The sequence below is a fragment of the Gorilla gorilla genome, chromosome 8, assembly GCF_029281585.2.
Source record: "Gorilla gorilla gorilla isolate KB3781 chromosome 8, NHGRI_mGorGor1-v2.1_pri, whole genome shotgun sequence".
In the NCBI taxonomy this organism is placed as follows: Eukaryota; Metazoa; Chordata; class Mammalia; order Primates; family Hominidae; genus Gorilla; species Gorilla gorilla.
The window spans coordinates 42,054,858-42,082,649 of record NC_073232.2 but is presented as its reverse complement, the minus strand read 5'-3'; the positions used below and the strand labels follow the sequence as shown (position 1 = coordinate 42,082,649).

The following is a 27,792-nucleotide window of genomic DNA, read 5'->3' as shown; positions in this document are numbered from 1 at the left end:
CAGATCACCTGAGGTCAGGAGTTCGAGACCAGCCTGGCTAACATGGTGAAACCCCATCTCTACTAAAAATAAAAACAATAAAAAATAATAATAATAAAAATTAGCCAGACGTGGTGGCCTGCACTTGTAGTCCAAGCTACTTGGGAGGCTGAGGCAGGAGAATTGCTTGAACCTTGGAGGCAGAGGTTGCAGTGAGCCGAGATCACACCATTGCCCTCCAGCCTGGGTGACAGAGCAAGACTCTGTCACAAAACAAAAACAAAAACAAAAACAAAAAAACAAAGTAGCTAGAAGAAGGGACTTGAAATGTACCCAACACATAGTAATACCAAATATTCAAGGTGATAGACACCCCAAACACCCTGATTGATCACTATTCTGTGCATGTAATAAATACTTAAATGTACTCCATAAATATGTAAAATATGTTATATCAACAAGAAAATACTTTGCCTAGTGTTTCCATCCAAATGGGAATAAATCCAGTGCTCAATGTACACGTCGTGGCTTTTTATTGAGACTGGGGAAGGGCCATGGTAGCAGGTGCACTCACTGTCCAAGTTTGTCCAGACTTTCTGCTGCATGGGTGATGGCATTTGTGACTGTGTTGGTCACTGTCTCGGTGATTTCCTTCATCTTTTTGTCCCCTGACTCTTGGGCTTTCTTTATGGCTTCAGCAATGGCTGTTGGAAAGAAAGAGGAAGAATGTCCTAGTGATCCACCCGCTGAACTTGTGTCCCCTTGAGTGGCCTGTGGGATGTGGCCATCTTAATGGATTAGTCTCTGGAGTGGCCCGATGGGACCAAGGGCAGCAGGATTACTGCAGAATGAATTTGAATTTGGTTTTAATTTCCCCAACAACTTGCATTTCTTCAACTGTGAGTGAGACTGAGCATCTACTCATGGGTACATTGCCTGCTTATCCTTTTTTCTGGAAAATGCCTGCTTATGTCTTTTGACCATTTTTATATTGGGTTGTTATACTGGATTATCATTTTTATGACAAATATTTTTCATCAGTGTATAATTTTTCTTTTGGCTTGGTTTATAGTGTTTTTTTTTGGCTATAGAAAATTTCAGTTTTGGATTGTCAAATTTACTTAATATTTCCTTTATGGTGCTGGTTTTTTTTGTCATAGTTCTAAAGATTCTCCCCTCTCCAAGATTAGGCCAAAGTCTCTTATGTTATTACTATGTCTAAATGTTTATGATGTCTTCCCCCTCAAAACTCATATGCTGAAATCCTCAGTCTTAATGTAATGATATTAAGGGGTGGGGCCTTTGGGAGGTTGAAATTAGCACCCACATAAAAGAGACCACAGAGAGCTAGCTCCTTCCAGCATGTGAGGACAGAGCTGGGCCCATCCATGAACCAGAAAGACTCCCTCACCAGATGCCAAATCTGCCAGTGCCTTCCTTGATCTTGGACTTCCCATCCTCCAGGAGTGTGAGAAATAAATTTCTGTTGTTTCTAAGTCACCCAGTTTATGGTTTGTTTTTGTTTTTGAGACAGAGTCTTGCTCTGTCACCCAGGCTGGAGTGCAGTGGTGCAATCTCAGCTCACTGCAACCTCTGCCTCCCAGGTTCAAGGGAGTCTCCTGCCTCAGGCTCCTGAGTAGCTGAGATTACAGGCATGTGCCACCATGCCCAGCTGGTTTTTGTATTTTTAGTAGCAATGGGGTTTCACCATATTGGTCAGGCTGGTCTCGAACTCCTGACCTCAGGTGGCCCACCCGCCTTGGCCTCCCGAAGGGTTAGGATTACAGGTGTGAGCCACTGCACCTGGCCTATGGTATTTTATAATAGCAGCCTGAGCTAAGATGGTTATCTCCTAGTAAGTTAATAAATTCATTTATGTAAATTTAAGTCCTTCATCTACCTGGAATCTATTTTGTTGAAAAGGAATGAGATATACACATGCTTTGTACATAGTTCTACTCATAGCTCACACACATCAATTTAACATTTAACATAGAATTTTACATGTTAAATTTTCTTTTTTTTTTTTTTTTTTGAGACAGAGTATCACACTGTTGCCCAGGCTGGAGTGCAGTGACACAATCTCAGCTCACTGCAAGCTCCACCTTCCGGGTTCACGCCATTCTCCTGCCTCAGCCTCCTGAGTAGCTAGGACTACAGGCACCCGCCACCGTGCCCAGCTAATTTTTTGTATTTTTAGTAGAGATGGGGTTTCACCGTGGTCTGGATCTCCTGACCTCATGATCCGCCCACCTCAGCCTCCCAAAGTGCTGGGATTACAGGCATGAGCCACCGCCCCCAGCAATTTTTTTTTCTTTTTTTTTGAGACCGAGTCTCGCTCTGTAGCCCAAGCTGGAGTGCAGTGGCATGATCTAGGCTCACTGCAAGCTCTGCCTCCCAGGTACACACCATTCTCCTGCCTCAGCCTCCCAAGTAGCTGGGACTATAGGCACCCACCACCATGCCCGGCTAATTTTTATGTATTTTTAGTAGAGACAGGGTTTCACCGTGTTAGCCAGGATGGTCTCGATCTCCTGACCTCGTGATCCGCCCTCCTCAGCCTCCCAAAGTGCTGGGATTACAGGCATGAGCCACCGCACCCTGCCATGTTAAATGTTTTGTCCCAGTGTGCTGTCACATAGTCTTGTATGACTTTGTCTTCTTATTCCACAGAGAGAACCATCTAGACAGTGTCCTAACGCAGTACAGTCTGTGGCCTCTGATGAGCATAGATAACTGCCCCAGCCAAGAGGCTCTGAAAGGCTGCAACATTAGGGGCAGAGTTTGACCTGGTTAGTCAAAGAACAGGTTGGCCCAGCACCTAGCTTCCCTTCCTCCCTCCCTCCTTCCCTGCCCGACCTCAGCCGGCTGTACCTTTCTCTCCAGTCTCCTTGGCATGTCCCACCACCTCCTTCACCACTTCCTCCACGGCATGAACTGAACAGAGGAGACAAGTCCAGGGTGAAGGCTCAGAGCATGCCGGCTGCCCCCGAGTCCAGGGTGAGGGTTCAGAGCAGAGCCGCTGCCCTCCCAGTCCAGGGTGAGGGCTCAGAGCAGGCCCACTGCCCTCCCAGTCCAGGGTGAGGGCTCAGTGCTGGCTTATCCTCACAACAGACCTATACATCCCTGGGCATCCTAGATGGGGCTCTGGGATGCCACCCCCAGCCAGGACAGACTGGCTCATGAGAAGGACCTTCCCCCACAGCTGGCTTCATTTGGAGACGCCAGGGCCTTGGCTGCCGGGAGACGAGCTCAGTGAGCCCCATGAGGGCATGGGTCCCTGAAGCCCCTTGGCCCTGCCTGGCCTGGAATGGCAATGAGCAGGCAGTCTTGCCAGCTGAGACGTGAAGCCCAGGCTGGGCCTGTGTTCCAGGTCACACCCCTCTCAGGATGTGCTAACACCTGCCTCAGGTTGGTTTCCAAAGCCTCATCCAGTAAGACCAGGTCTCTCAAAGCAATTCCTCCAACAAAACGGAATTCTCTGCCTACTTCAGAGTTTTTTTTAAAGTGTGGGTGGTAGCGTGCTAGAACTGAAGGATTTCAGAGTCAGAAGAAATGGTTCTTATTCTAACTTTACCTTCCACCTCTTGGTTCCCTCGTCTTTAGAATGGGAATCTGTTGGGATGATGAGACCCAACACCAGGTCACGGGGGCGGCAAGTCCAGCGGAGTCAAAGGAATGAGAAAGAGACAGTTCGAGAGAGAAAATGGGAGCAGAGCGCTATCGCGAGTGTGGAGGCTGCGAAGGCCCCGAGCTCTGGGAGCCCACGCTATTTATTGGTGATCTAACAAAGAAACAGGTGGTGAGGATGTGGAGGTTGAAAGGAAACGGTGTATCAAGTGAATGAGAAACATATGGCTACTTGAGATAATGGGAGTGCTAGAAGCAAGGAGCCAGCAAATCTAGCAAGCCCTGCCTCAGCTTCTCTCCCAACACTCAGCTTTTCTCCCAACAGGAATCATAAAAAACTCAGAGGCTAGTGAAAGGTTAAAGCAGGTGGTCCACACCAGCTGCAGAGCCAAAAACAAAATACGCGTCTGCTGCCATTTAGAAAGAGGACACAAACTCAGGCAAGACTTTTTCACACGATGACCCATGAGTGGGGCCTGGCTGGGCCTCCCCACACATAGCTGCTGACCTCTGAATACAACATACACTTCGGGACCAGGTGCAGTGGTTCACGCCTGTAATCCCAGCACTTTGGGAGGCCAAGAAGAATGGATCACTTGAGGTCAGGAGTTTGAGACCAGCCTGGCCAAAATGGCGAAACCCCGTCTCTGCTAAAAATACAAAAATTAGTCGGGCATGGTGGTGGGTGCCTGTAATCCCAGCTACTCAGGAGGCTGAGGCATGAGAATCACTTTGAACCCAGGAGGCAAAGGTTACAGTGAGCCGAGATCGCACCCCTACACTCCAGCCTGGGTGCCAGAGCAAGACTCCATTTCAAATACAAATAAAAATAAAAATAAACATGCTTTAGGGGACTTGGATGAAATTGAAAATGCCCTTTTTGACTTTGAACAGACTTGGTGACTTAAGAAATCTTTGAAGCTTTAAAGTTATGGTAAAAATAAAAATCCATCTTCCTTTTCCTGCATAGGTTATTCAGAATAGGCTGTTTTGACAAGAAAGGCTCCCCAGATTTCCAGAGGGAAGGGTCCAAGCTGCCAGTGTTCACCCAGCACCAGGACTCATGCCCTGCCCCCAGGAGACCTCCCCAGGTCTGCACCCCTCAACTCCGTGCTGACTTGGTAGAGCAGGAGACCAGGGTTCCTGAGGGGCCAAGGCCTCCTCCCAGGTCCTCACCTGCCTACTTAGATCCGCCTCCCACAGACCCAGTCTGCCCCAGATCCCCCCAGCCCAGGTAGAAAGGAGCCCCGGGTCCTCAGTGGGATTACAGGTGTGAGCCACCACGCCCGGCCATGCCCAGCTAATTTTTTGTATTTTTTAGTAGAGATGGGGTTTCATGATGTTAGCCAGGATGGTCTCGATCTCCTGACCTGGTGATCAGTCCGCCTAGGCCTCCCAAAGTGCTAGGATTACAGGTGTGAGCCACTGCGCCCAGCCGACCTGTAACCCTCTTATCTCAACTAGCTGACATTATTACCTCACATCCAGTTCAATTTATAAATTGAGAGGTGCCATGGGCCGGGCACGGTGGCTCACGCCTGTAATCCCAACACTTTGGGAGGCTGAGGCAGGTGGATCACGAGGTCAGGAGTTTGAGACCATCCTGGCTAACATGGTGAAACCACATCTCTACTAAAAATACAAAAAATTAGCCAGGTGTGGTGGCAGGCACCTGTAGTCCCAGCTACCTGAGAGGCTGAGGCAGGAGAATGGTGTGAATCCGGGAGGCAGAGCTTGCAGTGAGCAGATATCACGCCACTGCACTCCAGCTGGGGCAGCAGAGCAAAACATCGTCCAAAAAAAATAAAAAATAAAAATGAAAAAGAGGTGCCATGTGTACAAAAATCAATGCATATTTATGAACTTTTTTTCAAATATATTTTCACACATTTTATCTAAATACATAATACAGAAGCCTGTGTGACTTGGGCAATGTGGCCAGGAGGGCCTGAGACTAACACATCCACCTCGGCAAAAGGACATAAAATATGTCTTATGGTCAGAAAAATCAACATTTTGTGTATTTACTTAGTTTACGAAAAGTACTGAAAATGTTATTACTAGCTGAATTTGTGATTTCCTTTTGAAATTCTGAGTTATCCTTATTTTTCCCATTTTGTTTTTGCACCAAGGAGACTGCAGTCAAATAAAACAGATACTACACGCACTCGTCGGGGCAGCCGTACTGCAGAAGCACGTTGATGCACTCCTGGCTGGAGGCCTGCCGGGCGTAGGTCAGCGCTGTGTTCCCGTGGGCATCTCGGGCCATGACGTCCACCCCGTACCAGATCAGGAGCTGCGCCAGGACCACATTCCCCTTGCGGCAGGCCAGATGGAGCGCCGTGCAGCCGTCTCCCTCCCCACAGGTCTCGTTCACCTCCTCACGGGAGCCATGTGCCAGCAGCAGGATGGCTGTCCGCAGGTCCTCATCAGCGGTGGCTCGCAGCAGGCGCTGGCCCAGGGACAGCTCAGTGCAGGGTAGTGGGGCCAGAAAGAGCTTCTCCTCATATTTGGAACGGATCCACCGTTCCTTCTCTTCCCTCGTGGACTTTACTGAGGGTTTTGTCTGCCCCTGGCTGCTCCCTTCCCAGATGCTGTTGGCTAGGTCATTGCCAATAGATAACATAACCTTCCTGAGCTCAACTGGCCAGTCATCCAAGTCCAGAGATTGCACACGGGAAAGGCGGGTGCCCAGACTGCGGTGGATTCCTGAGCATTCAATACACATGAGGACTCCCAAGTTCAAACTGGCCCACTTAGGATTCTGGGTCTCACAGTCCACACAGTGGGAGTTCCCACGCATGTTTTGGATCGACTGCAGGGCCATGGCCTCGCTCTGGCTGGTCAGCTGGGACTTGCTTTTACTACTCTCGCATGACTGCAGGCTGGCCAGGATCTGGCTCTGGATGGCTTGGACCCAGGCATCCCGCTCCTCATACGTCGTGGCTTCCAAGTGCCACGTTTGGCCAGTGGCAGACACAATCATAAAGTTGTTGGTGCTTTTCTTCTTTAGGTGTTTCTTTTTATTGGCATGAGGAGAGGGGGGCGGGTTGAGCTTGGGGCTGGTGGTGCTGGAGATACTGGGGCTGAAGCATATGGAGTCACCCAGCCCGGTGTCCACGTCCTTGGATAGGCCATTGCTTTTAGAGCTGGAGATGGGTGCGCAGGCCGATGTGGCTAGGGATGGCCACTTTCCTGGGACTTTGATGGTAGATGTCCGAAGGTCAATCTCTTTTTTATGAATATTCTTCATATAATCACCTAAGCTTGAATAATAGGTGAGCACGCCATTGGAACACAGGGTGACATATTTCTTTTTCCATGTCTTCAGCCATTTCCCACTTCGCTTTAAGAGCATGCCCTGTTTAATGGGGATGGCTCTGCCGCTCCCGATGGTGTCAGCATGATTCTCCGGGGCTTTCCTCTCTTTGTCTGGGTCACTCCCTTTCTCAGATGTAAACAGGTTGGACGCGCATGGACCGCTTGCAAACGGGCGTGGGTGTGTTTGCAGTGGAGGAACACTGAACTGAAGGTCCTCCTGGCTGGTGCTGGGAGTCGATGGAATGGAGGAGGAATAGTTATTTAAACTCCCACCTCCATTTCTTTTCTTCGTAATGTGCACGGTGGAAACCTGTGTGGAACAGAAGGAGGAATGGCTTCAAAAATTGGGTAGTGGCTTGCAGGGTCCTATAGACAGCTCACAATTACCTTTTAAAAAGATACATTTTCTGGGCCAGTCATGGTGGCTCACACCTGTAATCCCAGCACTTTGGGAGGCCAAGGTGGGTGGATCACGAGGTCAGGAGTTCAAGACCATCCTGGCCAACATGGTGAAACCCTGTCTTTACAAAAAAAAAAAAGAAAAAAGAAAAAAGAAAAAAAATTAGCTGGGCATGGTGGCACATGCCTGTAATTCCAGTTACTCAGGAGGCTGAGGCAGGAGAATTGCTTGAACAGGGACCTGGGAGGCAGAGCCTGCAGTGAGCCAAGATCGCGCGATTGCACTCCAGCCCAGGCTACAGAAAGAGAGTCCATCAAAAAAAAAAAAAAAAAAAGATACATTTTCTGTTGTTTGGATAGTATATTTACTCATACTAGCTCACTAACTAAACAGAGCTGCAGATCAGTTCTTACTCCAGCACATTCTTTTCACAACACTTAAGATGACTAAATGCAACATGAAATGGGGAAGATTTAAAAAAAGATGGCTTTGACTTCAGCATGAAACAGATACAAGTGTACGATGAAAATACAACCTCAATAAAAGTGCCACTTACCGCAAATGAGTGTAACTGTTCATCAAGTATGCTCAAAGATCTATCTGCATCTCTATAAGATAAGAAAGTGCATTACTTCAAAAACTGTTAATATCTTAGTATAATATTTGTTTAGTAAAATACTTCCTCCTGTGTGCTTTGGTGTTTACTTTACCAAAGCAGTTTTTACGAATTCTTCTCCTGGATCCTGACTTGCAGAGGGTTTCCTGACTTCTTCTTTCTCAGCACATCATGGCCTGTACCGTGAAGCCTTTTATATGATAACCAGTCAGAAATGCCCATGAGTATTGACTCTCCCTAACAGGCCATGGCAATAAACCAAACATATTTTCACTCTTCTAACCACACATTGAAACACAAGAATGTTCTACAAAGCAGTAGTAGTAAACTTTAATAAATGTAAATGTGATTCAGATTTCCTAGCTTCCTTTCTCTTTAGTTCTCTGTAGTATACTCTCATGATGTATTTATGTACTTTCTGTTGTTTGAATGACAAACTCATCTGCCTTTTTAAGAGGCCAGTCTTTGATGAACTTTAAACTTTGTAAAACTAATGCATTGTGCCTGTGTATAAACCAGTGGTTCTCCAAATGTGCTCTGTGGACCTCTCGGGATCCCGAAGACCCCTTCCAGAAGGCCTAAGAGGTCATAACTGTTCTTTTTTTTTTTTTTTTTTTTTTTGAGACCAAGTTTTACTCTTGTTGCCCAGGCTGGAGTGCAATGGTGCGATCTCGGCTCATGGCAACCTTCGCCTCCCAGGTTCAAGTGATTCTCCTACCCCAGCCTCCCAAGTAGCAGGGATTACAGGCACCTGCCACCACTCCTGGCTAAGTTTTGTATTTTTAGTAGAGATGTGGTTTCACCATGTTGGCCAGGCTGGTCTTGAACTCCTAACCTCAGGTGATCCGCTTGCCTCGGCCTCCCAAAGTGCTGGGATTACAGGCCTGAGCCACTGTGCCTGGCCAACACTGTTCTGAATCATACTAATTAAACCTGAGAAAGCTGATGAAAAATTTTAAAAATTTGTGAAAGTAATACAAAGTCATTGCCTGCTTTTTCGTTGACACTTGCCATGATTGTATAAAAGCAAAAGTGGGTACAATGGCTGGTTTCTCAGCATAAATCAAGGCAGTGGTACCAATTACATTAGTAGTCATTCTATTCTTCACTGTCCCCTACAGGTAAAAAACATAGCCTGAATTTCTTAAGAACGTCTTTGATGAAGCAGTAAAAATTAATGTTGTTAAATCTTGACATGTCTCTAATACTCTGAATAAGTGGAAAGTTAACCAGAAGCGCTTTTTTTTTTTTGTTTTTAAAGAATCCGTGATTTAACTGTGAACTGAAAAATCACTTTTTTCACAGAACATCATTTTTATTTAAAAGTACAACTGGGCCAGCGCAGTGGCTCACGCCTGTAAAATCCCAGCACTTTGAGAGGCCAAAGCAGGCAGATGGCCTGAGCTCCTTCAGGAGTTCGGGACCAGCCTAGGCAACATAACGAAACCCTGTCTCTATCAAACATATAAGAAAATTAGCCTGGCGTGGTGCCACACATCTGTGGTCCCAGCTACACAGGAGCCTGAGGTGAGAGGATTGCTTGAGCTGAGATCATGCCAATGAACTCCAGCCAAGTGACAGAGTGAAACTCGGTCTAAAAAACCAGTTCAACTATCATTCTCAAAAATAAATGAAGTGAGAGGTTGTCACTTCAAGGGAAATACGCATTTGTTCCCAACGATAAAATTTAAGCTTTCCTGTGGACTTTGAAAAACTTGTTCCTTCTACTGTAGGCTTGGCAGCTTTTCAATACTTAAAGGCGTGTTAAAGATTGGTGGTTAAACTAAAAGTGATTTTTGACACAATAAAACATAAACCAATATATTCCAAGTAACTAATGCATGATATTATAAATGCAAGTATGGAGCAAAAGATCCATTTACTGTGCAAGAAAGATCAATGAGTACTCATGGAATAAATTTATTAATATGTAAAACGCCACCGTAACTAATTTAAGAAACTACCACTTGTGAAGTTTTGATTTAGTGTTAACAAATACCCACAACTGTCTGAAAACTTTAAAAATACACCTTCTACCAACTACATATTTGCATGAGGTTAGGTCATCTTATTGCTTCTTTTTTTCTTTTTTTGAGACAGAGTCTCTCTCTGTCACCCAGGCTGGGGTGCAATGGCGAGATCTCGGCTCACTGCAACCTCCACCTCCCAGGCTCAAGCGATTCTCCTGCCTCAGCCTCCCGAGTAACTGGGACTACAGGCATGCACCACCACGCCCAGCCATTTTTTGTACTTTCAGTAGAGGTGGGTTTTACCATGTTGGTCGGGCTGGTCTCAAACTCCTGACCTCAAGTGATCCACCCACCTCGGCCTCCCAAAATGCTGGGATTACAGGTGTGAACCACTGCGCCCCACCAGCTTATTGCTTTTTTTGTTTGTTTGTTTAGACAGAGTCTTGCTCTGTCACCCAGGCTGCAGTGCAATGGCACGATCTCAGCTCTCTGCAACCTCCGCCTCCCAAGTTCAAGCGGTTCTCCTGCCTCAGCCTGCAGAATAGGTGGGACTACAGGTGCGTGCCACCACGCCCAGCTAAGTTTTTGTATTTTTAGTAGAGATGGGGTTTCGCTGTGTTAGCCAGGATGGTCTCGATCTCCTGACCTTGTGATCCACCCGCCTCAGCCTCCCAAAGTGTTGGGATTACAGGCGTGAGCCACTGTGCCCAGCCTCTTATTGCTTCTTTAAAGCAAATTGCAAAGAAAGCTCTAGAGAATCCATTTGTCTCCTATTAAGCTCAACATGAGAGACTCTAAATAATATAAATACACGACACACTTTTTACTCAACTTTTTGTTGTAGAAAAGTTATTTTTCAATGAAAAATTTCTGTTAACAATACTGTTCTCAAGGAATATTTTCTGTTGTTATAACCTGGGTCATGGGTTACTACTGACATCTAGTTGGTAGAGGCCATGAATACTGCTAAAGTCTCTGCAATGCAGAAGACAGTCCTCACAACAAAGCATTATCTAGCCCATAATATCAACAGTGGTAAGGCTGTGAAATCTAAACTAAAAATAGATTTTGAAAAAATTTCAATTGTGTAATTCTACCACACTAAATATCAATATAATCAATATAAACACATACTCTTTGAGATTCTCAATCACTTAAGAATTATGAGAGTCTTAAGGAACAAAGAAAATACAAATAATTTGCTTCGATATTTTAGTAGGCACAATACAGCTTATGATGTCTAAAGCTGTGACCTAACACTGAGCTTGATATCTTGCAAAGTAATTAGCTAGAATAACAAGACAGGTTTCTAAAAAGCTCACCTTTGTGTGATATGATGATGTATCTCCAAGGTCACACTGTGGAAGGAAAAAAAATTCATAACAATAGATGTTATCATTTGTTAGGCCTGAAGACATTTTTTAAAAGGGGGGCAGAGGAAACTCTCCTAGCGGCCCTGAAATTCAAATCTTCTAGTTCAGAACAGTACCATAAGGGCACTTTGTTTTCATTTCTTTGTTTTTTACAAAAATATGAGAACCAAAATGCAAGGAAATATGCTGTTAGAAGACGCGTTTCTGTTGGTGATTACAATATATAAATAATAACAGATTTCCCTGTTATATGCTTTTCTACCCATGAAACCTTTCGTCCCATGCGATTTATTTTATGTATTTATTTATTTTTTGACCCAGAGTCTGTCTCTCTTGCTCAGACTGGACTGCAGTGGTGCCATCTTGACTCCTCACAACCTCCACCACCCAGGTTCAAGCAATTCTCATGCCTCAGCCTCCCAAGAAGCTGGGACTACAAGTTTGTGCCACTATGCCCAGATAATTTTTTTTTGGGGGGAGCGGGGGTGGATGGAGTTTCACTTTTGTTGCCCAGGCTGGAGTGCAATGGTGTGATCTCGGCTCACCACAACCTCTGCCTCTCGGGTTCAAGAGATTCTCCTGCCTCAGCCTCCCAAGTGGCTGGGATTACAGGCATGTGCCACCATGCCCAGCTAATTTTGTAGAGTGAGGCTCAAAACAACTGAGGGAAGGCAAATCTCAATTCTACTAATAGGTCTACACAATATTAGCACTTTTTAAAAAGCCTGTAACATTAGCATGTAAGATGGATATGTCTATAGTGCTTCAAGTAGTTTTCATCTCTGAAATAATTTTAAAATCATAGAATTTAAAGTCACATGCTGGAAAGGACCAATGACCTTATGTGACATTTAATTCAACACTCGTTTTACAGATCAGGGAAACAGACCTTAAAACTGACTTGTCCAAGGTCCCACCAAATAGGAGCAGTTTCTCGTCCTAAACTCAAATTAAGCAGTGGTTCTCAAACTTTGCTGCACATTAAAATCACCTGAGAAGCTTTAATATCTGCCTCATCTTCCACATGAGACATTTTAATTTAATTAGTATTGGGTATGGCTTTGGGCATCAAGGTTCTTGGTAAATGTTTCCCAGGTGATTTCAATCAGCAGCAAAGTTTGGAATGATTGAGCTGGGGTGAAAATCAGAATCTTCTGGGATGCTTTTCTTCACAGAAAGATGCCTCACATCCATCCCGATTTTCCTAAAAGGCTTCTCAGTGCCTAGAGATAGAGGGAAAGTGGAGATGGGAAGATACATGTGTTTGCAGACTTGTATTTTGAAAAAAACCTTGCATAAGTGATCTCAGTGAGTTCCACCTATCCCACTGACAACAGTGCACTACTGATTCATGATAAAACATTTTTCAAAATATCTTCTTGAAGCCAATTTGCCCTATTAATTTGTTCAATAACTTTATTTCACCAATAGTGAATACACCAAGTGATTATTTCTCAAACTTGCTGGTGGCAAATTAAAACTTACTATACTCTCAAAAGTAGACTTCTAAAAAGTAGAATAATGAGGAAAAAAGCACAAAATTAGTTTCAGCAAAATTAATCTTCAAAGCTGCTTTTGAATTATATGCTAACATATCAAAATCTTTGGAACTCAGAAGAAGCCAGGGACTCCAGTCAAAGTAATTTTTGTGTATGTGTGCTCAAAGATTTAAGAGACTTGGCTGACTACAGACATTTAGTGATTACTCAATAGGTCCCAAAGCTCAGGACTTGAGACAGAGTTTGAGTCCAGTTTTTGTTCAAAACACAATTTCCTCTCAACTATTGTTAAAAGGGAGGGAGGAAAGTGACATTATTATGAGTGTAAACTTGCCACTTTTAATTGAAGTAAAAGTTATTGACAATTGAATTAGTTAAAAAGGCTAGTGCATTTGAAACAAAATTGTTTATAAGCTAGTTATGTTTACAGAATGAAAAGTTAAATTAAAGATAAAGACATTAATATTCTAAATTAGCACTTTCCAAACTGTGTTCTAAAAATCAAGACTAATAACCCAAGGAGATGAGAATAATGTACACTGGACGGCCCCTGTGGAGCTGGTGGTGGTGTTGGTTGTTGTTCCTTTTAAAATAAACTTCATCTCAGGGTGCTCTCAAAGCGCATCTTTGTGGCCCACGAGGTGCTCATGCACAATGGGAGAAATTCAAATGCAGATACACTGTGGTGCCAGAAGAAGAAAAGCTGTTCCTTCTTCCAAGGATAATGTCCAAAGTAGTGCACACTGATTTGGGCCTATGATGCACTGAAAAACTAAGTTTCCACAAAAAACATTCAATAAAGGGAACCTATCCTTCTCACTGTGTTCCACATTGTCTAAAGGCATAAAGGCATCAAAAAGATACACTGTTTCTGGGATTGCTTCTTTGCTAACTGAGTTTTCCTTCCACCATGACGTCTAAGATTAAAAGAGAAACTGATACTTAATATTTAGAATCTGGATATCAATATATGGTTGACTCCAATTTCTTAAGCTGATTGCTGAAGAGGACAACCAAATGGCTGAAATAATTTCAGAATAAAGGAATCTGTCCCTCGGCAGCATAGTTGTACTCACGATATTACTGTCATTGTAAGATAATGCTGGCTGGCTGTGCTGTCATCAAGGAATATTGTCGAACACAAGCTGTATTGTTGACTGAAACGCTCAGTAGATACCTGAAGGGGAAGGGAAGTGTAAGTCAAACTTATCAAAGTGTATATTTTTCTCAGTTAAAATGTCAAATGACAAAGCACTAAGATATGTCTTACACTCCATGAACTGCCTGAGTGTGGTATCATGTGCACTCTATAGAAAACCCATTGGAGGCTCTCAACTTCCAGAGATGATGTTTAAGATATGGGTTATAAAATGCTGCCCTTAATATGGTACCTGTCATCAAACCTAACAAGGATTTTATGAATTACCGTTAAAAATAATGGGAAAAGTCGGCTTTGCCGGGCGCGGTGGCTCACACCTGTAATCCTAGCACTTTGGGAGGTGGAGGCGGGTGGATCACGAGGTCAGGAGATCCAGACCATCCTGGCTAACATGGTGAAACCCCGTCTCTACTAAAAATACAAAAAATTAGTCGGGCGTTGGTAGCAGGCCCCTGTAGTGCCAGCTACTCGGGAGGCTGAAACAGGAGAATGGGGTGAACCCAGGAGGCGGAGCTTGCAGTGAGCCGAGTTCCCGTCACTGCACTCCAGGCCGGGAGACAAAGTGAGACTCCGTCTCAAAAAAAAAAAAAAAAAAAAAAGAAAAGTTTAAAATAAGATTTCATTTTTTTTCTACAGCAATAAAAAGCAGCCGAGAATTTCTATTATTTAATTAATTAATTTATTTATTTATTTATTTTTGAGACGGAGTCTGGCTCTGTCGCCCAGGCTGGAGTGCAGTGGCACGATCTCGGCTCACTGCAAGCTCCGCCTCCCGGGTTCACGCCATTCTCCTGACTCAGCCTCCTGAGTAGCTGGGACTACAGGCGCCCGCCACCATGCCCGGCTAACTTCTTGTATTTTTAGTAGAGACGGGGTTTCACCGTGTTAGCCAGGATGGTCTCGATCTCCTCACCTCGCCATCTGCCTGCCTCAGCCTCCCAAAGTACTGGGATTACAGGCGTGAGCCACAGCGCCCAGCCCTTCTATTATTTATTTACTACGATAAAATGTAGTGTATTAAATAATCCTGCTACAAGAGCATTTTATTGCAGTGAATACAAAACTAATGCATTTATTAAATTACTAATCCTAAATGTATTATTTCAGGTGATATTGTTACAAAAGAAGTGTTTCAGATTCAGAGGCTCTGTGTGCCAGGGCTGCTAGGCCACCAACAAGTGAGGAAGCCATAGGTTTCTCTAGTCCTATTTTCTTATGTGGAGGATAAAAAGAGTATCACTTAAATATTCTCTCACACCCTGAAAACAAATGACAACTTAAAAAATCTAACTTTCACTTCATGTTTAAATAAGACTGCCAAGACATGACTCAAATGAGACTCTCAGAGAATACTTTGCATTCACTTTAAAACTTGATCAATTTCATTCTATAAATCATCTGACCTGCACCTAGCCATTTTCCTGCTCTACCCCTGCTCTCTGCCTAGAATACTGCTTTTCTCTTTCCTTGCTTCAGCAAGCTCGACTCCATCTACTCTCTTGGATCTCTTTGTCGGCAGCCACACCAAAAAATGTATTTTTATACACTAATTAGTTGAATTCACCACTGCTTACAAGATGCTAATTCCTGCAGAGTATTCCCCTCATGAGAAAGTATGCCTCTCCATAAGAGTAAGGGAGGGCCCTTACTCTTCCTACCTCCAGCTGCTGAGCATAGAATTTTGAGTAAATCCAAAACTTCGACAAGTGTTTGACAATTCAGTTATCATTTGGAAGGTAAGTCTTACTACATTTAATTACAGCAAAAACACTTAACAGTTTACTGTTTATAGGTATTATTTAAGGTAGTCACAAAATAGAAGCAAATAATCTAACGTCAGTCAGCATAAATGAGAGTATGAAATTTTACAATATTTAACAAGAAATGGAAGGGGTTACTTAGTAGTTTTAAGGTTTAATGACAAAAACTAGAAAATAATCGTTACCTAGTAATTTAGTAAGTCAAAACCAAAGCCTTACCATCAAAGGTGCAGTACCCATTGGATGCGGATGCCCACGCACTGACTTCTTCTGCTGTACCTGCTGCCTCTCATTTTAACCCATTAAAAATACTAAAGTTGTTTTCCTTGTAGACACCTTTCACCTCCTTGGTTAGGTCTATTCCTAAGTATTTTATTTTAGTTTAGTTTATTTTTGCAGCTATCAGAAAAGGGGTTGAGTTCTTGGTTTGATTCTAAGCTTGGTCGCTTCTGGGGTATAACAGAGCTACTGATTTGTGTACATTAATTTTGTCTCCTGAAACTTTGCTGAATTCATTTATCGGTTCTAGGAGCTTTTTGGAGGAGTCTTTAGGGTTTCCTAGGTATATGATCATATCATCATCAAACAGCAACAGTTTGACTTCCTCTTTACTGATCTGCATGCCTTTTATTGTTTTCTCTTGTGTGATTGCTCTGGCTAGGCCTTCCAGTAGTATGTTGAATACAAGTGGTGAGAGTGGGCATCCTTGTCTTGTTCCAGTTCTCGGGGGGAATGCTTTCAACTTTTCCCCCTTTCAGTATTATGTTGGTTGTGGGTTTGTCATAGATGGCCTTTATTACATTGAGCTATGACCCTTGTATGCTGATTTTGCTGAGGGTTTTAATCATAAAAGGATGCTGCATTTTGTCAAATGCTTTTTCTGCATCTGTTAAGATGATCATGTGATTTTTTGTTTTTAATTCTGTTTATGTGCTGTATCACATTTATTGACTTGTGTATGTTAATCCATCCCTGCATCCCTGGTATGAAACCCATTTGATCATGGTGGATTATCTTTTTTTTATTTTTTGAGATGGAGTCTCGCTCTGTTGCCCGGGCTGGAGTATGCAGTGCGGTGATCTTGGCTCACTGCAACCTCTGCCTCCGAGGTTCAAGCGATTCTCCTGCCTCAGCCACCTGAGTAGATGGGATTACAGGTGAGCGCCACCACGCCCGGCTAACTTTTGTATTTTTAGTAGAGATGGGGTTTCACCATGTTGGCCAGGCTGGTCTCGAACTCCTGACCTCATGATCCGTCCACCTCAGCCTCCCAAAGTGCTGGGATTACAGGTGTGAGCCACCGTGCCTGGCCGGGTTATCTTTTTGATATGCCGTTGGGAACTACAAAACATTGCTGAATGAAGTCATGGACACAAACAAATGGAAAGACACCCCATGCTCATGAATGGGTAGAATGAATATTGTGAAAATGACCATACTGCCAAAAGCAATCTACAAATTCAATGCAACTCCCATCAAAATACCACCATCCTTCTTCACAGAACTAGAAAAAACAATCCTGAAATTTATATGGACCAAACAAGAACCGGCATAGCCAAAACAAAACTAAGCAAAAACAACAAATCTGGAGGCATGACATTACCTGATTTCAAACTATACTATAAGGCCATAGTTGCCAAAATAGCATGGTACTGATATAAAAATAGGCACATACACCAATGGAACAGAATAGAGAACCCAGAAATAAACTCAAATACCTATAGCCAACTGATTTTCAACAAAACCACCTAAAACATAAAGTGAAGAAAGTAAACCCTCTTCAACAAATGGTGCTGGGATAATTGGCAAGCCACATGCGGGAGAATGAAACTGGATCCTCAACTCTCACCTTACACAAAAATCAACTCAAGATGGATCAAGGACATAAATCTATGACCTGAAACCATAAAAGTTCTAGAAGATAACATTGGAAAAACCCGTCTAGACACTGGCTTAGGCAAAGACTTCATGACCAAGAACACAAAAGCAAATGCAACAGAAACAAATAGGTGAGACTTAATTAAAGAGCTTCTGCACAGGAAAAGGAACAATCAGCAGAGTATACAGACAACCACAGAGTGGGAGGAAATCTTCACAGTCTATACATCTGACAAAGGGCTATTATCCAGAATCTATGAGGAACTCAAACAAATTACAATTACAAAAATATGGAACCAGCCCAAATGCCCATCAGTCAATGAGCGGATAAAGAAACTGTGATATACATACATATATATGTATATATATGAGGAATACCACCTCAGCCATAATAAGGAATAAATTCATGGCATTCCCAGCAACCTGGATGGAAGTAAGACTATTATTCTAAGTGAAATAACTCAGCACGGAAAACCAAATATCATGTTCTCTTTCATACGTGGGAGCTAAGCTATGAGGATGCAAAGCCATAAGAATGATACAATGGACTTTGGGGACTTGGGGGAAAGGCTGGGAGGAGGGTGAGGGATAAAAGACTACAAATTGGGTTCAGCGGATACTGCTCAGGTGATGGGTGCACCTAAATCTCACAAATCATCACTAAAGAACTTAGTCATGTCACCAAATGCCACCTGTTCCCCCAGAAACCTATGGAAATAATAAATAAATAAATAAAGTACAGCATTTTTCTCAGCAAACATAAAATAAAACAAAGACTAAAGTTCATATTTTTCACCCTCCTTTTGGGCAGGACAAATTTTAGATATGTTTTTAAAGAATTAGTAACTTTTTTCCTTTTTCCGAGAGAGGGTCTCCCTTTGTTGCCCAGGCTGGAGTGCAGTGGTGCAATTATAGTTAACGGCAGCCTCAAACTCCTGAGCTCAGGCGATCCTCTGCCTCAGCCTCCTGAGTAGGTAATACGAAAGGCGCATGCCACCAGGCCTGGCTAATTTGTTATTTAACCTTTTTGTAGACATGAGGTCTTGCTATGTTGACCAGGCTAAAAATGAACAAATCTTAATTAACTTAAATATTTCTAACACTTTGGGCATTCAGGAAAACAGCTCCATTTATGTTGTGAAGTAATGGGAAGCATATGGCAGTGGATAAACTTTGAATGAAAATATTAAACAAGGCCTTAGGAGAAAAGTGTAATATGCTTATTATAGATACATTAATTTAAAAATTTTTCTGGCTTAATATCATTATACTCAAATTAGACTTTGATTTAAACATAGGTCCTAAATTTGGATTAAATATAATAGATTGACCACAAATTTATTTTGTCTCCCTCTGGAAGCCTCATTAGTCATAAAATAAAGGTTACACCCATGACCAGCACAGAAGGTTGACAGAGATAATTTTTAATAAATGCTGAGACATAAAAAGTAGACAAAGGAGTGGTAAATAACACAGAAACACAACTTTGGTGCCTACAGAAAGTGACTGGAACAGAAGCGAGCCAGTTTGTCTTGCAGAACTAAAGGCAGGTTGTGAACTTACAGGCAAATGGCACTTTGGAAAGTAGGGCAAAATGTAAAAAAAAAAAGCCAGCAAGGTCAGTTGCAAATCTCTAACTAGAGCCCCAAGTCCACCTGTCCTTCCATCTGACAAGAAACTTAGATGTGTGTTCTCTGGATATATCAAACCTGAGAATTTCTGGCTCAGAGATACCATGGCTTAAACCTGAGATATAAAGAAAACTGTACACCAAAAATGGAACTCCAACTTTCTTCGCTAACTCTGCTTTTCCTTTCCAGGCCTGCTTTTACTTTCCAGGCAGAAAATTGGGAGATCCTTCTCAGAAGAAACTGAAATGTCTTCAATAAAGATCCCCAGATAATACACTGAGGTCTCCCAAATGAAAAGCTAGTCAGGCTTCTAAGGCCTCACACTGAGTGCTATCAGTTAACAGAAATCCTGCTTCCAAATAAAGCAGGCCAGGGACCACCACACATTGGAGGGAAGCCTCCAAGAAAAGAGGTCAAAACAATAGAAAAAAGGAATTGATAGGACCAGTCAAAATCAGGAGCAAAACTTTAAAAAAAAATCTTAAAACACTCTCAAAAAATATAAAATTCAATAGAAATAGTAGAGGATAAAGTCACAGAATATCCCAGAACTAGAATAAAAAGACAAACTGAAAAAAATAGAAGGGGAAAAATTAAAAATCAATGCAGGTGTACTGGTCTAAGCAGCCTAGCATCTGAATAACAAGACTATCAGTAAAAAAGGAACAGAGAAAGTAAAAAAAAAATTCTCAAGAAGAGATAGTCTGCAGGTTTAGTAGCCTCAATAAAATGAAAAGATCCCCAACAAGCTGTTATAAAATTTCAGAACCTTAGAGAGAGAGATTCTAAAAAGCTTCTGCAGATAACTAAAACCTGGTTGTAAATAACATATCACACACTGGCAATAGATTCAAGAACAACACTGTAATAAGAGCACAACTGCAAAATGTCTTCAGAACCATAAAATTTAGATTCAACCTAGAAGTGTACTCTCTATCAAAGAGGAGGGATTTTAACATCTCCACCCAGGAAAATGTGTTCAAGTACAACTAGAGACGATAACAGGACAGAAGGAAACACAGGATCTAGGACTCAGGCAATCCCACACAAGACAGCAGTTACGTGAGATCCCAAAAGACTTTAAGGAGTTAGCCCAGAAAAGCAGACATCGAGCATATCTAGGGAAACCCACGCTATATTGAACTAGGATGACAAAAGGCCAGAGAAAGTTGCCCCCCACACACACATAAAAAGGAACAGATGTGTTTTTGCAGATGGAAAATATCTTTGAAAGGCATGTGATAAATGCTACAATACTTGGGGGGAAAACAGCTGTTAGAAAATAGGCAAATGAATATAGTCAGAAAATTAGCTTCATGCTAAAAAATAATGGATGTGAAAGCAAACAGAGCACCCAGAGGCTACTTAACGATATTTGGATAGATAAACTAACATAGGCTAGGAAAAAAGAAGATCCAGGAGAATTGCAGAAGTGCTCAGATTTCAGAACTGTTTCAGAGACAGGATGAAGGACATGGAATGCAGAGGCACAGTGAAAACACCATATGACTTAGCAGTGAATAATATTTGCAGAGTCATAATCATGTAAATATTACTGATTTAATTAAAAAGTGTGCTATAATTGGAAGAAACACAGGGAGAAACATAAGATCATGGTGTAGCAGGGAAGGTACGCTTTTTACCTGCTGTGATAGAAAGTCAATAGACAGTGCTGGCAATTAACTTAACTATTCTGTTGTTATTCTTTCATTAAAAATAAGATTAAATATTTAAGGCACTTTTTTTTTTTTTTTTTGAGACAGAGTTTCGCTCTGTCGCCCAGGCTGGAGTGCAATGGCGCGATCTTGGCTCACTGCAACCTCCACCTCCTGGGTTCAAGTGATTCTTCTGCCTCAGCCTCCTGAGTAGCTGAGATTACAGGCATGCACCACCATGCCTGGCTACTTTTGTATTTTTAGTAGATACAGAATTTCACCATGTTGGTCAGGGTTGTCTCAAACTCCTGACCTCAGATGATCAGCCTGCCTCGGCCTCCTAAAGTGCTGTGATTACAGACGTTAGCCACCATGCCCAGCCTTAAGGCAGATCTTTTGAACCAGACTATTGAAATTTAACTTAAATGTCAGAAATCTTTAAAAGGTGGACACGCTAAGCTAAACACTTTTCTGGATAAATTTAATACTCAGGAAAACAGAAGAGATTTAGAAAATCCACAAAAAGAGGTCCATGCTACCACCACCAGGTCCACATTGTAATTTAAAGAAATCAAGAGAGACATCCTTTTATGTCAAACTATCAATTTCTTAACTATTTGAGTGTTTACTTACATGGTTTGTACAGTTGCTTCTTCTTATTTCTACAACTAAGAAAAAAAAAAAAAACTGGTCACTTCTGATACAAATACCATAAAATAAAAGTAGTTGTTAACATCTTACTGATTACTCCTATGTAAAATGAGACAAAATTCCATTTAAAAAAATAATTTTCAATAACTTATAATTTAAATTATCTGGCATGATTAATTTCATAAGTCAAATCTAAAAACTTAGTTTTTCATTTAGTTTACTTTTTGTTTCTATTACATACAAATGAAAGAATCCTCATGTACAAAAGAAAAGGGTAAAAAAATTAGGCCAGATGAAAAATTTAGCTAATAAAAACTTTAACTGTTGCATATATGAGCCATGATCCATTAGTATTCTCTCATTCTGCATTTACACATAGCTTACTTTAATTATCAGACTCTAAGAGCTAACAGCTCTAAGAACTACTTCCTGACCAGGCACCTATCTCTAGATGCAACAGAATCCCTGTAAGCATCTTGAACCACACTTAGTGGTTATCTACTAATATGTCACTAAAAACAAATCAAAATTTAAAAACGGTCTTTACACAACTGGAAAGTAACGTATCTTAATTTTTTTTTTTTTTTTTTTGAGATGGAGTCTCACTCTGTCACCTAGGCTCGAGTGCAGTGGCGGGATCTCAGCTCACTGCAACCTCTGCCTCCCAGGTTCAACCAATTCTTCAGCCTTAGCCTCCTGACTAGCTGGGACTACAGGCACGTGCCACCATGCCTAGCTAATTGTTTTTTGTATTTTTAGTAGAGACAGAGTTACACTGTGTTAGCCAGGATGGTCTTGATCTCCTAACCTCGTGATCCACCCACCTCAGCCTCCCAAAGAGCTGGGATTACAGGTGTAAGCCACAGAGCCTGGCCTAAATTTTGATGTTTAAAATGAGTATACAAACCTAATTGGACATGGTGTCTGCAGCATAAAAAATCATTTTTTTTCCTCTAAAAAGAGGCCAGAATAATAAAAGCCCCAAGAGGGACTTGGGCCATGCTTTGTTTCCTACACCGCCTCTGCCTTTGATGCTGGAAGGGCCTTGTAGGCAAAAGTTCCTACCATTGAAGAGTGAGGGACATGGAATAGCTTTTCTTTTACTGCTTCCATGCTCTCTAGGTGTGAGAAGCCCATGGCTCTGGAAGGAACTGGGAAATACAATTCTGATATGTTTTGGATATGTTGCCCCTCCAAGCCTCATGTTAACATGTGACCCTTAATGTTGGAGACAGGGCTTAGTGGGAGGTGTTTGGGTAATGGCAGTGGATTCCTTATGAATGGCTTGGTCCCATCCCCATGGTAATAAGCAAATTCTCATTATGGTAATTTAAAAGACTGTGGTACTGGCCAGGTGCAGTGGCTGAAGCCTGTAATCCCAGCACTTTGGGAGGCTGAAGCGGGTAGATCACTTGAGGTCAGGAGTTTCAGACCAGCCTGGCTAACATGGTGAAACCCTGTGTCTACCAAAAATACAGAAATTAGCCAGGTGTTATGGTGCCCACCTATAGTCCCAACTACTCGGGAGGCTGAGGCAGGAGAATTGCTTGAACCTGGGAGATGGAGGTTGTAGTGAGCCAAGATCGTGCCATTGCATTCCAGCCTGGACAACAGAGTGAGACTCCATTTAAAAAAAAAAAAAAAAAGTGTGGTACCTTCCCCCTTCCCCTCTCTCCTCCCTCTTTCACCGTGTGGAACCACCTGCTTCCCCTTTGCCTTTTATCATGATTGTAAGTTTGCTGAGGCCCTCACCAGAAGCAGATGTTAAAGCCATGTTTGTACAGCCTGAAAATCTTTGAGCCAATTAAACCTCTTTTTTGTTATAAATTACCCAGCCTTAGGTATCTCTTTATAGTAATGTAAAAAATGAAGACAAATTCTAACCAGAAATGACTGACTCAAGATGGGCAAAGTCTACTCAAACTATAAAAACAAAGGTTACAAACTCCCGTGTTTTACTGTGCTACATTACTTCGCACATTATTATAGAACCCGCACTTGTATTCTTGCTGTTTAAGTCAATTGGAAAACTTGGCTGTGTATGGCTTGTTGGCAAATAAATGAGGATTTAACATAACATTAAGGGAAATAAGCAGGAGTAGGGCATGTTTAAATTTACATTACATCAAATGAAAAAGTTAATAACCTAAAACTTTTGAGTAGCATGAACTTGGATGTGGTAAATGAATGTGGTCAGAGGACTGTGTAAGAGGAGGCCCAAATCACAGATTCAATCCCTGATGATAAACAACTATGTTTTTTAATTTGTTTAAATGAAAACCAAGCTGAAGCCTAAGTTCTATCATTCATCTTTAAAGTGTACTTTTTGGAGCAAGGGAAAAGGGATTATAAATGAAGATAAATCCATTAATTATAAATAAAGATAAATCCAAGAATTATAAAGAGAAATCCATGACTCCTCCATCACATGACAAATTAATTGTGTTGATAAAAAGATGGCAAAATGTATAAACAAAAAGGTTACACGTTTTCACTAACATCATAACAACTAAAGGAAAGTATATCACATATCAAAATAAGACAAGTGAACATGTGAAAAGGTGAAAAATTTAAACCAATATGAGTTTTTCTAAATACTTTCTATAACCTGATCAAACAAGAGCTTTTATTCTTTCTCTTGGCGGAAAAAACAATGTCGTCTCACCATCTGTTTGAGAGTTCCTCTGGAATATTGTGCTTGCCTCTGGATTGGCAGAAGGGTTAAACTCCAAAGCTATATGCATAGAGGAAGAAAAGAAAAAAAGACGTAATCATTGATAAAAATTTATCAACTCGTTTATTTGACTGCTGCATTTAGTCTATTTCACTATCTCTACTTTGATTCTTATCCATTGAAATGAATGTATAGACATAAGATAGAGCCAGGCAAGATGGCAAATGCTTGTAGTCCCAGCTACTCAGGAGGCTGAGATGGGAAAATCACTTGAACCCAGGTCAGGAAGTTGAGGCCAGCATGAGTAACACAATGACACCTTCCTTTATTAAAAAAAAAAAAAAAAAAAAAAAAAAAAGAAGAGGTAAATTTTGGCTTTGAGTTGTGTAAAATCAACTTTGCATAAAATAAATCGAGATGGCAGTAAGTTTTAAAAGACAGGTCTATTTAATAGGCAAAATATAAGATGTATTCTAGAGTTTTTAAAATTTTTAAAAAGTAAATTCATCATATCTGTCACTTCCATTTCATTCTGAGGACACAGAACCTTAGTTCTCTTGAGTAGCTGTCTTCCATAGTCATGTGATATCTCTAAGTTTTCATTTCTTCATTAGCAATACATAGGGAGAACATACACAGGCCTTATTTGTATTGGAAAGGGCCAAGTGAGACATACATAAATTGTGTTGTAATCCTAAAGAATGACAATAAAGAGCCATTTTTGGGCTCTCATCCAACACTACCCATCTACTAACTGGTGTGTAACATCCATTACATGCTTTCCTAACATCACCAAGCAGAGTATAAGTTTACACAAGTACTTACATGCTTTGTGTATAAAGGTACAATCAATTAATTCACATAATGCATTTGTTTATTCTAAAGCAATCCTTAAATATCTTGAAATGTGAAGATAGTACTTCCAAGTTACAAAGTCACACTCATAATGAGTCTTAATTATCCTACCTCTTTAAAAATTAAGAGCCCAACCAAAGTTTAAATAGAAGAGCTATAAGACATTTCCTCTACAGTAATGAAATCTCTGGCATTTAAATGAAACCAATAAGCCAACTGGATTTAATATGTTTATGATGCAATGTTTTCTATTTTGAAAATTTCAGTTTTTATTCAAGAACCATATTATTACCCAGAATTACTTTTACTTAGATTCATCTCTTTGCAAAATTTTAGAGGCAAACCAACTAATTGTTTTCTCTTTTCTACTGGCTCCCATCCCCTGCCTCTGCCAGCAGCGTAGAGACTAAAAAACTCCAACTTTCTTTCCTTTTTTTTTTGTGAGACGGAGTCTCGCTCTGTCACCCAGGCTGGAGTGCATTGGCGTGATATCTGCTCACTGCAACCTCCACCTCCCAGGTCCAAGCAATTCTCCTGCCTCAGCCTTGTGAGTAGCTGGAACTACAGTCATGCGCCACTACTCCCAGCTAATTTTTGTATTTTTTTTTTTTAGTAGAGACAGCATTTCACCATGTTGGCCAGGCTGGTCTTGAACTCCTGACCTCAGGTGATCCGCCTGCCACGGCCTCCCAAAGTGCTGGGATTACAGGCGTGAGCCACCAAGCCCAGCCAAAACTGTAACTTTATTATCTTTGAACAAGATGCTATTGTCAGGAGGGGAAGGGACAAAGGGGGAGCCACGGCAACAAACACTCTTACAGGGAAGGTCTGACATTTTAACCTGCAATCTTTATATTACACATTAAAAGTCTACATTGACATTTCAAGTCTTTTGAAAGTTTTGACCATGAACCAATCCCCACCTCTCTTTTAGAACAAGGAGGTAAATAAAGTCTGTTAAGTCACCAGAATAAATCTGGAGACACATTTTCTGTTAAAGTAAGAATTTTAAAGTAATCAGAGCCTCATAGGTAAACTCCTTTGAGAAACCCCAAACACACACACACAACCATTTTTCTGCAGCCCCGGCTGTGACATTTTACACCTTTCACAATTATTTTAAGCACTCTCTTTTTTTCTTTTTCCTTCTGTGTTCAAATTACAGTTAGAAGAAACTAAGCAGCTTCTATCAAGGTGACTTAAAGCAGCCCATTAAGAATACCATATAGCCTCTCCCGTGGCAACCTCCATTCTGATTTTAAATAAGAAATCCCCAAATATTTGAATAGGAACTGTCCTGAGATTTGGCTACTTTAACAAAGGAAACAATTAGGCACTTACCTGGTTCCTTCACTTAGGTACCATCTGGATAGGTACAAAGAAAAAATAAGATGGGTAGTGAAAAGTTGGGATATTTGAGTTTTTATTGAGAAAAGGAAGAGAATAGCTCAAAGAAGCCTAAACAAAGTCCCACAGGATAATAAACAGAGCTACAGACACTGTTGTCTCACCATCTGTTTGAGAGTTCCTCTGGAATATTGTGCTTGACTCTGGATTGGCAGAAAGGTTAAACTCCAAAGCTATATGTATAGAGGGAGAAAAGAAAAAAGATGTAATCATTTATACAAATTTATCAACTCATTTATTCAACTGCTGCTTATTCGACAAGAGCCATAAATAAATGGTCCCATGCCAGCCTGGGAGAATGAGATGAGAGAGCAAGAACTGGGCGATTGGGAGGGGAGGCGAAAAGAAACTGACTGGACTCGGTGGGGAAAGACTAAGGGGTGGGAATTCAAGGCAGAGCCAGCTTTTGTTCCTGGCCAGCCCCCGGGAAAGCTGGCTACAAGCAGAAAGGAGCTCGAAGTGGGGGATGCCTCAAAGGGAACCTTGGGGACAGCAGCAGCCAGAGGCAAACCAAGGGTAGATGGCACCTATCACCTCCTTACCTTCAGGCATCTCCCGGTCACGAACATGGTGCATGTGGAGGTCCTCACCAACTTCAACAGTCACCTCAGCAGGCTGTACAGCAGCAGCCATGGGCGCTCCTGCCATCCTGTCCCCAGCTCCTGCCTCATAGATCTCAGATTCAGAGGGACACACCGACCCCTGCTGCTGGTCAAACTCGAGGCTGACGCTAGGGTGCACACGACAGGTCAGTATGTTCCCCATGGGGCGCCTCTACTGTCTGCCACCACCTGTGCCTCTGCTCACAGCTTTGGCCACGCACTCCCGCTGTCCTAGGCCGAGGCTATGCTGCACTTGCAGAGATGGTCTTCCCGCTCCTCACCTGCCCACCTCACAGCGCGGCCCCAGGCACCAGCCCTGGCCCCGGCCCCGGCCCCGGCCCCGGCTAGGGCTGCGGGCCAAGGCCCGCACCCTGCTGCCTCCCCTGAGTTGACTTGTCTGGGAGGGTGAAGACCAGCCGGCTTATTTAATAGGTTGTGAACCCAACAAGTGCTGAGAGACACAACAACTGCCTGAAGAGAGAACAGACGGAGCTCCTCCTCCTTCTGTAGTCACCTACAGACTGAAGCCCACTGGCCCCAGGTGGGAGCCCAGGCATGTGGCACACAATGCCGCACCCCACACTTCACAATGCCCTCCCCGACAGCTCACAGTGCCCCACCCTGCCTGCCACCCCTCCCCAACAGCTCAGAATGCCCCTGCCTTGGCTGCCCCACCCTGTGGCTTATGATGCTGCTGCTCTCCTGGCCCCTCGTGCAGTGCCAGTGGGACTA

The 27,792-nt window shown here is 42.4% G+C and overlaps 1 protein-coding gene across 1 annotated transcript; it reads right to left on the bottom strand.

Moving 5' to 3' along the window:
• Window positions 1–137: 137 nt before the first annotated feature.
• On the bottom strand, window positions 138–27,363 carry AGAP5 (ArfGAP with GTPase domain, ankyrin repeat and PH domain 5). Its single transcript, XM_055353432.2, is given in 12 exon segments — window positions 138–683; window positions 2,854–2,916; window positions 5,778–7,079; window positions 7,081–7,120; window positions 7,123–7,240; window positions 7,887–7,938; window positions 11,239–11,274; window positions 13,865–13,965; window positions 21,505–21,539; window positions 24,188–24,256; window positions 26,563–26,631; window positions 27,001–27,363. Coding segments are annotated over 12 exon segments (2,118 nt in total). The 5' UTR covers window positions 27,224–27,363; the 3' UTR covers window positions 138–673.
• Between the last annotated feature and the right edge of the window lie 429 nt (window positions 27,364–27,792).